The sequence below is a fragment of the Manacus vitellinus genome, unplaced genomic scaffold, assembly GCF_001715985.3.
Source record: "Manacus vitellinus isolate BGI_N305 unplaced genomic scaffold, ASM171598v3 scaffold_2_pilon, whole genome shotgun sequence".
NCBI lineage: Eukaryota > Metazoa > Chordata > Aves > Passeriformes > Pipridae > Manacus > Manacus vitellinus.
In genome coordinates, this window is record NW_021940208.1 from 13,610,035 (window position 1) to 13,624,385 (window position 14,351).

Below are 14,351 nucleotides of genomic sequence, written 5' to 3' on the forward strand. Positions count from 1 at the left end.
AAAACTGTGGAACATGCACCTAAACACAAAGCACGCAAGATACACTTGTAACAAAAAGTGCTCTTGGTCAAAGGCAAGTGAGTTTTCTTCAGCAATACAGTTGGTATTACCATATCACTTCATGCACTTTCTTCCCTAGCTTATTACTTGCTTTACTCCTGCCAGTCATGAGAGATGATGAACAATCTGGTTTACCATATGGATACATCATGTAAAGCAGAAAGAGCATTGCCTGAGCACAGCAGGCACCAAAAATATGCTTGACAGTACTCACATGAGAGAGAAGCACTTAGTACCACCAGGCAGAAACTATCCTGAACTGCCAGGTCCATAAAAGTGCTGCATATAAAATAAAGTTTTACAAAGCCTTCATACTTAACACTTCTGGAAGAGTTACTTAGTCTTGCCAACATTGCTGCTTTTCAAAAGTAAAACTTCTCAGAAACCTGGACCTGGCCTTTTCACAGGACTATACAATGTTTAGACTAACTTGCCTTTAGTACATGGTACAATTTCAGTACAAAATTGGGTTACACTTTTGTGTGCTTAACTGTGGGTTAAGCACAGTGCAGCGGATACCCCACATTATCCCCAGTAAGGACACATTTTCCTTTCACTAAAATCCTTCATGCATTTTCAATTAACAGTCTCATGACATATCAGTTAGATGGATAGATTAAAGTTAGTGAGTCAGCACTGGGGAAAAGATGGGAGTCACTATCAACACCGCACCACGAGATGAATGGGGATTCCTGTGTCAAAGTAAGAGCCAAGGGTGAAACCTGTATTTGGCAGAAGGCAGAAGGCAGCATTTCACCCTTTGCTCAAGTGGGTCTTGATCACACAGTTCTTCTGGATGGTGAACTTCCTCTGAAGCCACTGGGAGTTCTGCATGGAGACAGGTTTCAGCATCCAGTTTTGCAACGGATGCAATTCAGTGAGCACTTCATATAAAGAAGGAAAGCAGCAGTGTAAGTGAATAAATGGAGGGAACTAACTGTTCCATTGTGTTAGTATTTTAAAAGACCATCTACACAACCATGAAAATTTAATCTAAAAGAGACAATGCTGTGGTACAAAAAGTTTATTTAGTCACAATTTTATAAACATATGAGGTAAATTAACGTTTACATCAACTTGCTTCTTACAGAATTTAATATACAAGGCACTTTGTTGAAGACAGCACTTTTAACTGTTTGCTGGTTTTATTGTTCTACAAGTTCCTGACAGCCCAGAAAACTTGTTATGTCTACTGTCATGTAAAAGGCAAACATCTGGAAAGCGACAAGAAAGTTCTGAGTAAGCCTTCTTATGCTTTACAACCCATTAACTGTGAGAAACGGTGGCAATGGGCTTAACAGTATATTCTCCACCTTAAAATATGCTCACATAACTCTTCAAGAACTGAAACTTCTAGAACTACATTGGTATCTACAGCAAACTTAAAATGCAAATCTACAATTTCTTTTTCACATCAGTATTTTTTGTTTATGCAAATAGTCTCATTACCTTTAATGGTCTTATTTGCAGAAGTTAAAATAACTTGCGTGAAATTGTATTTGCAGGCTCAGAACCATATTTTTGCATAGAAAGCAAAACATTTATTTTTTGTAAAATCTTCTACGGTGTAACAGTGCAGTGTTTATCCTCAAGTATTTTGTTTGGAATTTTAAGCCAGGCTGTAAATTTAGCTCTTAAAGGACCTATGTCACAGCTAGTTTTTGTCACTGAACCTCTAAACACACAGGAAGGCATATGAACAATAATGAACCTTAGTTTATTTGGTAATAATTGAGTTCATGATGAAAAGTATCTTTTTCCATAGTTTTCCATATATCCAACTCCCATATTTCAAATATATAGAGAAAGCAGATACTATAGATCAGTGATCAGGTTAAACTTTATGTCTAAAGAGTTCCTGTGTTATAGTAAGACATTTCTCTCTTAAGTTTAACACCTTGGCAGAGTCATTCTTTTACTTATTATACAAATGTAAACTTAGAAAGCAGTTTATTTCATCCAAATGTGCAATCTGAAATCAAAAACTGAATGTAAACTTCAGAAAATCAAAATTACAAGAGCACACTTTTCACAAGAAAAATCAAAGTAAAACATCTGGAATTAAAGAAAAAAACCCAGCCTGTTCAAATCCATGGTGTTAGTGTCTGTATTAAACAAAAAGACCTGGGGGCTCAATGCTCTGCTTCTGCAGACTGCTGTCACCCATGTGAACTCAGTGGAATACAACAGTTTGTAGCAGCTGAGGAGGTGGTCCCATGACTAACCAAAAAAGGACCTAAGTACTGATCTGGTTTTTTAAAGCTTGCTTTAATTATTTCGCTGATCCTACACTTATGTATTCATATCAGAAAATAATCTCAAGAGCTGCAAAATGTTAGACATTTATTAGCTCTGAGTGCCTTGATGAATGACAAATATACTACACCTGGTAACTTGTTCAAAGAGTATTTTCTTTCAGTTTTCTTTTCCATACTTCACCTCAGTATATTTTTTAACTTCAAGTAAGAGAGAGAATAAGTTTCCCCACAATTATTCTACTCAAAGAGCAAAAATGAGTGAGTTTTTTTTCAGTTTGCTTAATATCAGGCGTGATTCTGTTCTGACTTCTGCTTTTGCAATAACTTACCTAAAGGTTTCATCTTAGCTGTGCACCTAAGGTCTTTCAGGATTGTGGATTGAACAGCCGTACGACCGGGCTAAATCAAAATATCACTTTCTACCAGTTCGCATGAGACTGTAATTAATTGATGTAAAAGAGTAAATGACTTGGAAACTATCAGATAGTTTTTACCAACAGTCTATTCTGCAAGTTAGTATTTGTACATACTTTCTAGAACTGAGGAATTCTCCATAGTTATACTTGACTCATAGGACATTGAATGCAGTGTTCATTCATGAGTAAAGATTAGAGCGCTCAAAATTGGCCACACCAATAAGACTTTTCTTTCAACAAATCTGAGCCCAGATGTGATGCAGCAACTAAAAGCAGTTGTAAGCACTAAGGAGGAGTTACCTGGGCCAAAACAGTTACCTGGGCTTAAATGAAGAAACAGTTACTGGACTCCAAATGAAACTGTAGGTAATGAAGAGGCTTGACGCTGCATAGTTATGTGATGGAACTTAAGCTGATCTTAAAAGCGCAACCTGTGAGTTGTAGCTTTGCTTTCTTAGACCAGTACTGCTTGGATGCAGAGGCTGCTCTCTCAGACTTCTCTTAGGGGTTGCGATAGACTTACATTTCTCCCCCCGAGCTTCACCTAACAGGAAAAATGATCTTTTAGAGCTTTCCAGTAGTTACTCTGACTGAAAATACCTATATTATATACCATAGGACTGAAAATACCATATATTCCACAAAAGCACCTGAACTCTCTGCAGGTCTAACCACACACATTTACTTGAAAAGGTCAGACTAGGTATCAGTTGATCCTAAGTTAAATCTATCTCTGTTACTATTTTTTATATACAATATGGATGCAATCCTGCAGGACACACTCTGTGAGGGTTGTATTAAAGTAAGGACTGCAAGATTCAGAGCCCCATCAAACAACAAGTCAGTTTTGCTCTCAGGCACTGATATAAAAAAGCACATATTCCAGGTGGTCTCGTTTATATAAATACACTCCAGAAAGACTTTGACCTCATTCTTCAGAAGCATAGAAGAAAGGCAAATGTAGCCTTCAAATTTTGATGAACTAAAATACAGAGATGCATATTGCATTTTTCAGCAATATAAATAGCTGGCATTTATCAAAACTTACAAAACTGCTACTATAGATGCTAGTAAATCTAAAAATTTGGAGTCTTATATTCTGCCTCTGTTTACATCTAGGCAACTTCATCAACTTCAGTTTTAAGTTCAGCATAGTTGCATGGGTACAACAGAAAGCAGAATTTAGCTTTTAGTTTTCTTGCAGAAAGGGTTTTTATGGCTTATAACACTGAAAATCCATGAGAACATGTCTGAAGCTGAACACCTAATAATAAATACCTGTATTGTACTACTACACATTGACTTTTAATGCAGTGTCTGCCCCCAAGATCATGGGAGCAGAAAGACTTCTCATCTGATTCACCACAAGCAGGACAAGGAAGTCATGAGACAACATGACCAAGGGTTGCAGAACAGTGCTTCTGATCATGAGAAGCTTTTTTTGACTACTCAGAAAGCAGTAAAAATGTTTAATCTTGAGCAGTAGGAATATATTTTAGCTGTTGAATAAAATGAACACATTCAGGAAAACATATAACAGCAGAAATAACAGGCAATTGTAACTACTAGCTACAGAGTGACCCTGCTTTGCCTGAGTAAGGACTGCACTGCCAGGCCAAATACTTTGAAGATGCAAAGGGCTATCCCAGTGTGTTCTCCAGTTACAGTACTTTCAATTTATAGCAGCAACAGGACTGACTCCAAGCTCCAGTTCTTTTGGATTTTGCTTAGAACGGAAGTTGGGCCTAATTCTGCATTCCTTTTGTACCAAAACCCTCCCGAGCCTTATCAGGCATTCAGAATTCTGACTAATGTCGTGTTAACAAAGGAATAATGGACAGAGCCCATTGTAAGGAAAACTGCACCTTAGTAACAAGTACCCAGTACTTTCCTTCACCCATTTTTAAGGGAAACACACAATTTTCAAAAGCAGGACTTCAATGTCTTTATCTACAGCCCAAAATCTACATTTCTTCTGGCTCCCAAAACTGTATGAGAATGTTAGTTTTGCTTGAATAAGGCCTGCAAGATCTGTCCCCAAATCTTGCTCCTTGTAAAATTCAATAGAAATTCTGCAAGTGACTTCAGTGGGATCAGAACAGACTCTTCAGCCACTATGTTGCCCAGATATTTTAGTCACCTTTTCTGCAATACAGTATTATCTAAATTTGTTTTCACTGACATTACAGATTGATGTTAAAGGGTAGGACACAACATGAAATAATGTTGCTTTGGAATTTTACCATTAGTAAGTTTCTTTCCTCTTACATTTTCTTGTAAGATCAAACTAAAATTATTAAATACACAGTCAAGTAACTTTAAACTTAGAGATCAAAATTATTCTCAAAATGTTCAAATACTTAAAAATATGCACTCAAGTTTATTTCTAAAAAGCATTTTTCCAACAAACTTAAGCTGATATCTAGTAGTCTAAAATGCAGAGCTGTACTTTATCCTATTGTTTGTCCACAGGCAATGTATGGGGCCACAGTGTATTGAAATCATAATCCTTGCTTTCTGAAGAGAAATTGTTCTGTGTAATAATTTCTGAGGTGTGATTTAAATTCCTGTCCTCCTCTAAGCAATTTCAGAAGTCATCTAAAATTATAATCAAACATGCTCAAACATATTTGCAGGCTTTTAAACATGGTGTGATCATGGTCGGCAAACACTGGATAGAAGGTCAAACTGAACACTTCCTAACAGGTCAAGAGTGAAAAAAAAAAATTATGGAAAGAACCTCAAAAATCTATCACAGGGGTTACCTAAACTTTGCCTGGCCGAGGACCACATTGGTGTTTTGCAATGAGCACAAAGGCTTCTTTAAGTCATGTTATATGGAACACACTGAGTCACCTTTAATATGGCAAGTTGGTCTGTAGAGACGACAGGTGCCAACAGACAATTTGCCACCCTGATGTTTGCCATAGGGCTACGTAAGATTTAAGAGGAAGAAAGTGATTCATCACATCTGCTCATGTAGAGCCTGTGTGAAAAAGAGTGGAAGTGAAGGCAAGGGCAAGAGGAAGATGACAGCCAGGCACATGGGCACTAGGGATATTAACATTTTTCCCAGATCAAAGTCACCCTTGAGGCACATGGCCAGCTACCATCACTACCTGCTATCTGTGCAGGCCTCCTCTATGGCTGCCCTTGGGAGATCTGCCATGGACATGAAGGAAAGTGGGACTGGTCCCCTGGCCCACGGGCTGTGCTTTGGTCACCCCTGACCTATTAGAAAATGTTGATATTTTTCCCCACTACAACTCACAGAGTGCAAAAACAGCAAGCTTCTAAGTTTGAAGCCCAGGCCTTCTCACCCACGCCAGGCCTGGCCTTCCCGGACAGCTCCCCTGCCCACTCTGCCTTCCACCACCTGCCCCTCCAAGCAGGGGCGACCGCACTACACGGCCAGGTCATCTGACCGGGCTCTGCAGCTGCTCGACTTACTGGCCCTGCTCAGGCGCCGCGTGTCTACGAGCAGCGGTGGCTCGTGCATCTCCACAGTGGTGCAGGCGGCCGACACGGGCCGTGCCCCTGACAGCTCCTCCTCGCCCTCCACATCCCACTTGCTGCCGCTCGCCCCGCTCAGGCTGGTGCTGCTGCCGCTGTTGGCTGCAGCAATGGGCAGCACGGCTGGGGGTGGGAGTAGCTGCTCCAGTGGCTCTTCCTGCTCGGGAAGGTGATGCCGGACACTGCTCGGGGTAGAGGAGCCCGCTGAGCTGGAGGAAACCTTCCCCTGCTGCTCCACTGCCATGTTGACCCAGTTCTGCTCGGATGTCAGGGCACGGCTGCTGCTGTTGAAGTAGCTGATGGCGGCTGGGGTGGGTGTGGGAATGGGGGTTGGGATGGTGACAGGAGTAGAGATGGGCGTGGGAGTCACGGCACGGTGTCTCTCCTCAGGAACTGGTGGAGCAACAGGGTAGCTTGCCATGGAGGTTGTGTTGGAGGGGGGCCGTGGTCTCGGAGCAGCTGTAGCATAGTATGATGCCATGGTGACTGGGGTCAGCAGTGGTGTGACAGCGCGGGTGTCAGGCAGAACAGGGGGTGGTGCGGCAGTTGTTACCACCACAGGTGGTGCTGGTGGTGGCAGGGAAACAGGTTTGGACTCCCCTGTGACCATAACTGGTGTCATTGTTGCAACGGGCATCTCAAGGATGTACTGGCTTGTCATGCCCTGCTTAAGCTTCTTCCATCCCAAGTGATATATCTCCAGCATGTTCAGCAGCAGGGAGACTGAGGCCACCACCAACATGAAGATTATGAAGATGGTCTTCTCAGTGGGCCTTGAGATGAAGCAGTCGACAGTGTGTGGACAAGGTGAGCGGCTGCACTGGTAGACTGGTTTTAGCTCAAAGCCATACAGGAAGTACTGGCCCACAATGAAGCCCACCTCAAACAGCGTCTTGAATACGATGTTGAAGACATAGGTACGGAGCAAGGCACCCCCCATACGGATTCTACCACGTTCATCACGGATTGGGAGCTTCTCCTTCCCCCTTTTGCTAATAGGATCCTTGATGTTATTGTTGCCTCCTCCGCCACCACTGCCAGATGCTGCTGCTGCTACTGCGTAGTTGCCATCTTTGCCGCTTCCCTTCTTTTTCAGCTCTTCTTTCTCTTTCCTCTTCTCCTCCATGCGTACAATGTGCAGGACATGGCCCAGGTAAATGAGGGTTGGAGTGGAGACAAAAATGATCTGCAGGACCCAGAAGCGGATGTGAGAAATGGGGAAGGCTTTGTCATAGCAAACATTTTCACAACCAGGTTGCTGAGTGTTGCATGTAAAGTCTGACTGCTCGTCTCCCCAGACCTCCTCAGCAGCAGCCCCCAGCACCAGTATCCTGAAGATAAACAGTACTGTCAGCCAAACCTTGCCAATAACCGTGGAGTGCTCCTGCGCATTCTCTAATAGTCTCCCCAGAAAGCTCCAGTCACCCATTGTTTCAGATTTCTAACCTACAATAAGAACATCAGAGCAATTAGAGCAATGTTAAAAAATCTTATAATTACACAATGCTGGGGCAGAACAGATTGATCCTTGACAAATGATATTTCTCAAGTGCACTTGCTTTTGCAGAATATTGCAGATGTGCATTAAGAACTAGATAACCCTGTGACCATGCAACCATGGGCTTTGATGAGCACAGAAGCGAGATGTTTAGTGCTTTCACAGAGCCCATACAGGTTTAAGTGCCCATGCACAACAGAGAAGAAGGATTCATCAGTTAGAATTTCTACAAGATTTAAATATTTTAAAAAATATTATTTCTCTGTTTCCTCTATCTGAGATGGCTCCAACTGCTCCTGCCTTTATTTAGAAAAGAACAGATGGAAACCAGTTCAATTATAGTAATCCTACTATTAATGTAATTGCCCTTGTATTAGAGTGTGATACAAAGTTTGCCTAATTCTAATAATTTTATTGTTATCAGAACTTATATACTCCAGCATTCAGGAAGTTAGTAATGTTCCAAGTCTCTACTATTTTCAAACTGTACAAACATAGAAAAATAATTACTCAAAACCTACGGAATTTACAGTTTAATTTTGGAATGTGTACAACTCAACAAGCAAGTTCTCAAAGCCTAGTCATGTTTGAATTGTTTATTTCTAAAAAAACCCCCAGAATTATTTTAATAAATTGAAATATTGGGAAAATTGAGACATTTTGAGAGGAATTGTGAAAAGTTTCTATGCCATTTTCCCTACTGTCCTGCCAGTTAGTGTTACTAAACCATACCTACTGCAACATCATTAAAAAGAACACAAGAAAACCAAAACAAAACCCAAGTCAACAAACTCAAGGTCACTTCAGCGACTATATACAGAGATTTTCTTGGAAAAAAATAAAATTACATCGTATGACCTTACTTCAGTGAAAAACAACAGCATATATTCTCAGCAATTTCCACCAATTCATGTATGGTGGACCTCCCATGTCCAGTTCTAGGCAGAGACACAATTCCTGATTTGGAAAGGTTTAAAGTACAAGATTTTTTTTTAATATCAGATTCCTCACAAGCTTCCTCCAATTGAGAAACAAGCTATTATCTGTGGGTATCGCTTCTGTTATCCTTTGACTGTTCCTAATTGGAATATATGTAAGAATATTGGAATACATGTAAGTATATTTTATTCTCCTAATAAACTCACTTCTATATTTTATATGTCAACCTTCAACTGAGAACGAAATGAAAAATTTACTTTCAGCTAACTTCAATACCTTCAGAAATACTTTTATCATAATTGTAATACAGATATAACAATTTGCATACCAAAAAAACACTATCAGAAAAGTGATTATCCTCTTGTTTAAAACCCTCAGAATATTTTATAACTGAATTACACCTTATTATTTTTATACTTACACTTCTTATCCAAACATACAGGTGTCTTACAATTCCCAAGAAAAAGAAGGCAGTCATCATTAAAGCTAGGAATTTACCATTATTCTCATCATTATATTTAGTGTCATTTCCAGCAATTATGTCACTGGTTTTCCAGAAGAAGCATTTCCAAAGTCTGTACAGAACTTCTTTCAGGCTTTTAGTTAAGGCAATTAAAGGAATTAAAGTTATTTGAGGTACTGTTTTATAACTTGATTTTACTACGAGGCAATGAAATAACTGTAACTGCAGGCTAGTATGCTTTCATACAAAAAGCAACAACATAACCATTAGTATTTTTCATTTTTGTAAATCCTGGAATATTAATTTATTTTTTATCCCACAAAGTTAATTCAGCAAAAACTCCCCCTAAAAAATACATCTTTGATATTCTGCAAAAACACAACCCCTTTAATATCAGTGAATTCTTTTTCCATCATAATATGCAGCATTTCCAGTAAATGATGATACTAACAATAAAACACCAATTTTGTGTACTAATGTCCCTGGTCCTCAAACACTTTTTTAAACAATTTTTTAAATATACTCAAATTCTTTTTAATATATTCAAATTCTTTTTGAAGAATGTATTTTTTTCTCCTAAAATAGTAGCCAAAACCGAATATATTTTGTTATAATATTTTTATAATCTTAATGTGCTTACATGATTTTAAAATTTAATCCTCATTCCTAATTGTATACAGTTTACAATATTCTGGATGGTTAAGGAATTTTAATCTTGAGAAGCATCAATTTTTATGGAAATAATGAATTAATTTTTTTTGTTTTTTACTCAAAACCATTTGAAGACATACCCAGGTTAGTTCCAATTTTGAACAGACCTAAACCAATGTTTGGAAATGTTCTCATTTTGAGAGGGAAAATGCAGGAACAGCAAAATGAATAATGTGATATTGGTGGATTAAAAAAGTTTAGCATAAACTTAAGCTCAGTATTTCCTTTCTCTGCTATTCTTTGCATTACTCTGTGCCTCTCAGATCAATACTCTCTACCCCACTCTTTATTTTCTATCCAGATCAAACAAAACAGGCAGCTCAGATAATAAATAGTCGAAGTTACGCTTTGTTCTTTTATTGCTAATACAGATATATTAGCAATATATTTTTCTACCTGTAGTAGAAAGTTTATTAGCCATCAAAATGTTAGCCCATTAAATTTTCTTGAATTCATTACTTATGTCCCATTTTCAGCATGACTGCAATTACCCTTGTGTCCAATGGCACAAAGCCCACACACTGTGTTTTATAAAGACCAATATTACCTTCTGTTGCTTGAAAAAATGAAGTTGGTCTGCTCTCATGAAAAATTATAACCCCTGCACTGTAAGGTAAACACAGGTATCAATTTTTTCCCCTTATAGGCACACTGCAGTGCATTTCTTACTCAGATCCATAGGTGGTGATGACTACAATGAAAGTAGAATTTTTTGTGCTTTTCTGAAGATTTATCTAGTGATTAGTAGAAGAAGAACAATAACAATTGGTAAAACTTAAAATTTATAAATAATATATTCATCTAATTTATTCTTAATAATTCTCCATTCAGTAATCCTATGCAAGATTTTTTTTTTTCTTTCTACTACAGGTCAACAATGCCCAGGCCGAGATAATTCAGGACACCAAAGATATGACACAAGGCATTTCTCAAAGGATACACATAAAAAAGCTATTCTAATGCTTATATTAGTTAAAAGATTTATATTTGTGTACCAGAGTGTGGAAATTCATTCTGTACACAAAGTGTCTAAGCTGTGAGCTTCATGGCATCTTAACTGCACTGAGGTGAAAAACCTCAGTGTTCATCTTGGTATGAATTGCAGCAACTGTTGCCTTCGCCACAAATGTGTATTGCTCATAGTACCTCCATAAGGGAAGGACATAATTTCCAAGTGAGACACAAAGTTACATATTTCCACTGGCTGGAGGGTTCACAGAAATCCAGGTCCCTTATCTTTCTTCAGCGTCAATACATTCTTGAGTAAGCAATTCTTAAAGCCAACATAACTCATCCAAAAATCACACCAAAAATTTAAAGGGATGCCTTAATTCAGATAATGATTAAATGACATCAAATGAAACCACGAGGCCCTCAGAGCTCACAGAATATTTGAGTAAGTTCAACAATACCTAAATCTAAATTTAAACAGCCACAACTCAATATTTTATTTGAGATCAATCCCAAGCTTGCTTTTGTAGTATTACATAAACTTCAGCTGTACAGTGTTGCTTTCAGTGCTGCTGAAATCCAGAGCCAGGCAACTGTTAAGACCTAATCTTAAATATGGATTGTGAAAGGAGACATTTTTTCTTTTTGTGCTTGGAAAAAATGCAGATTAAGGAATGAAACATCTTTATCTGTATTTCTTGATGTCCACTAGAGAATGACAAGAGAATCTGTCTCAGAAAGCAACCTAATTCAATTGTATGAAAAGCAAGGACTTCGTGAACCTTGGGGTCATTTAGTAAGAACTGTGAGTCCTGTATTGTTTGGTTCACTTAGAAAATCATTCCTCTGAGACAAATACTGGAAAATAGACTGTTCATAAAAATTGGCATGGCATTTAAGAATCAATGTTGTGTTATTAATTACTAGTTTAGTACACGCACAAATACACTTTGCGTAGGGTGTTTGTGTGCATGTGACAAAGAGAACAAGCAAGAGAGAGAATAAATTTTAGAAGTTGTGATGCCATATATATGTATCCATCTACAGGAGGCAAATACTTATAATGTGTCATCTGTAAACTTGTCAGTTATTTTTATTTCCGATGATGTCACCCAATGGGTTCACCACTCCGTATCAAGTGTGTGAAATATGATATTTTAATTATTTATAATTTTTCTCACACATAGATATGTTTATGTATTTATCTACACATATGCAAAGATTACAAACATAAATAACTGCACGGATGTGTTACATACGTAACCAGATTATGAAACCTGATGTACTTATAATTTATTATATTGGTATACCTAAAAAATGTCCCTTAACAATTATTCAGAAACCTGACAGATGCCCTTGTCTGAATATGAGTTCTTAAATTCAGTCCACGTTTCCTTTAATTTGTCATGACAGTCTAAAATTATGGGATTTAGATTTTTATCTTTAAAATTATCTAAATCTTATGAAGCAGTATGAGAAAAAAATGCTGTTAAAACAACTTACAATATTTAATTTGTTTTTACACTAAACAATCAGGCATTCCCTTTACTACCAGGTTCTTAATTCTGCTATTTAAATCAGATAAAAGCAGTCATCCTGCAGAAAGTCTGCAGTGTGACCATGTCATTGCAGACAAACTGGCATATATGCAGGCACAGAATGAGCTACTATAATTTCCAGTGAAACCTAATGGTATTTGGTCATGTACCTTTATATGAAATACAATGGTGAGTGTTTCATAAGTCACAATGGAGGTTTCGTAGTTCATTTTATAAACTTGTTTAAACGAGGACTTGAAAAATACCTTCTTTCATCCTCACAGTGTCATACTTTCAGACACATCTATTACCACTCTCACTGTATTTTAAACACTTGTTAAAAATTAATTCCTTATTTGATCTTGTTATTATCTTAAACTTACTTTACTGCTATGGAGCCTCCTCCTTAAATCCCAGACAAAAACTTCTTTGGACTTCTTCTTGACTTCACTTGACCTCTGAGTGAAAGTTTGGCCTGAGTAAAGGAAAAGAGCAAGGAGCGCAGGGCTGAGCCTGGGAGGAGAGCTACACCCCACCTGTTAAACTCCTCTGTTCCCTGGTATAACAAACTCCTGCTCTGATTCTCTAGTTGCAGGAGAAAAACAGAAACAAAAAAGTAACCCCTTTTCTCCCCTAGAATACTCAAATGCCATCTTAGAGCTCTACATCGGAATTAAAAGACAGTGACTTACCAATAAAGTTGAAAGGTGTGGAGGGTGTGGAGCTAGCAGGGGACTGTGGAATAGCCGTTGAGCATGAGGGCAACAGTCCTACATCCCGCGTGAATGAAGCACGAATGAGACAGATCTCTCAGGTGCCCACATACGATCAGCCACACAGATCTAAAAACTGCACAGTAAGGAGTGTCCCGCCCCCCACCCAGATATACAAAGGAAAGATGAGCCTTTCTGGCATTCAGAGACTCAAGAGCCTTTTTCACCGCAGAGAAGCTGGTACTCCAACATTCAAGTATCCACGTGAGGGGACTTCAGGCAAGTAACTGCAAGGGAGATGGTGCTGTAAACCCCATTCAAACTTCTTAAAGTACACTTTTGTACTATGGAAACAATTTAATTTTTTTTCTAGTTTAAGTCTAAAATGTTCCAGTAGAATTCTCTCATTTCCCTTTAAATTTCCCTTAAAGGGAAGCTCTAATATCTCTGGCTTCTCAGTTCAATTCATTCTTCATATCTATGTCATTCTTCATATCTATGTATCTATGTCTTAAAGGCCTAACACACTAAGGATTCCTAATAACATTTTAGGCTTATATGATTTCTTCATTGAGTCAGCAATGAACCCAAATACTTTTCTAATACTCTTTTTGCCTACAGGAAAAAAAGAACAGACACAAATTAAACAACTTTTTTTGCTTACAACATTGGCAAACTCTTACTTAATTAAGCTATAAATACCTTCCAAAGAATATTTATTCATCTCAATACTTTGCATCACTCATAAGTCCTAAGTGAAAAAGTGAGTAACCAGCATGTTTGGATAATTCTCAGATCGAAGATGTGACCAGAAGAGTGAGGTAAAAGCCTGGTCAATGCAGGGAGGCCAGTCAGCTCTTTTCCCCGTTATCAGTAGAAAGTGTTTGTATGGGCCAGATAACTCAGAGCTCACTTCAAGGAACCCCAGAACTATCTTGGAGTACACTTCCAAACTCCATCATTCTGTGTGGCACCACTTACAAGGGTGAAAGCAATTCTGGCTCTGCTTTATAGTTAAGATTTAACTTTACTCCAAGTACAAAACTGACTTGGAATCCACATCAATGTTCAAATGTGAGTGGCAACCCTTAAGGAAGAAATTACATGACCCTACACAGGCACCCTTTAGCGGGCAACTGCCACAACGATCCCGGATATATTTGGCGTTTTGCCTTCCACTGCATCTCCTTAGGTATTTCGTTAGGTTTGGACACTTCGGCCTGCCTCACCACGCTCGGTTCCCGCCCCATCTGCGAGCGCCGCTGCCCTCGGTGGGGCAGGAACGGAGGGA

At 38.6% G+C, this 14,351-nt stretch overlaps 1 protein-coding gene across 3 annotated transcripts; it reads right to left on the minus strand.

Moving 5' to 3' along the window:
- Nucleotides 1-2,835: 2,835 nt before the first annotated feature.
- GJA3 (gap junction protein alpha 3) lies at nucleotides 2,836-13,449 on the minus strand. Of its 3 annotated transcripts, none has more exons than XM_018071456.3 (3): nucleotides 13,040-13,449; nucleotides 6,185-7,693; nucleotides 2,836-3,278 (listed from the first exon to the last, which is right to left on the minus strand). In XM_018071456.3, the coding sequence occupies exons 2-3, from the start codon at nucleotides 7,674-7,676 to the stop codon at nucleotides 3,142-3,144; spliced, it is 1,629 nt and encodes a 542-aa protein (XP_017926945.3). In that variant the 5' UTR covers nucleotides 7,677-7,693; nucleotides 13,040-13,449; the 3' UTR covers nucleotides 2,836-3,141. The 3 variants fall into 3 exon arrangements, 2 of the variants coding, with proteins under 2 accessions (XP_017926945.3, XP_008931483.4); XM_008933235.4 differs by lacking the exon at nucleotides 13,040-13,449 and adding an exon at nucleotides 12,731-13,014; XR_001920516.3 differs by lacking the exon at nucleotides 13,040-13,449 and adding an exon at nucleotides 12,731-13,014 and having other exon boundaries at nucleotides 3,192-3,278; nucleotides 6,055-7,693.
- Between the last annotated feature and the right edge of the window lie 902 nt (nucleotides 13,450-14,351).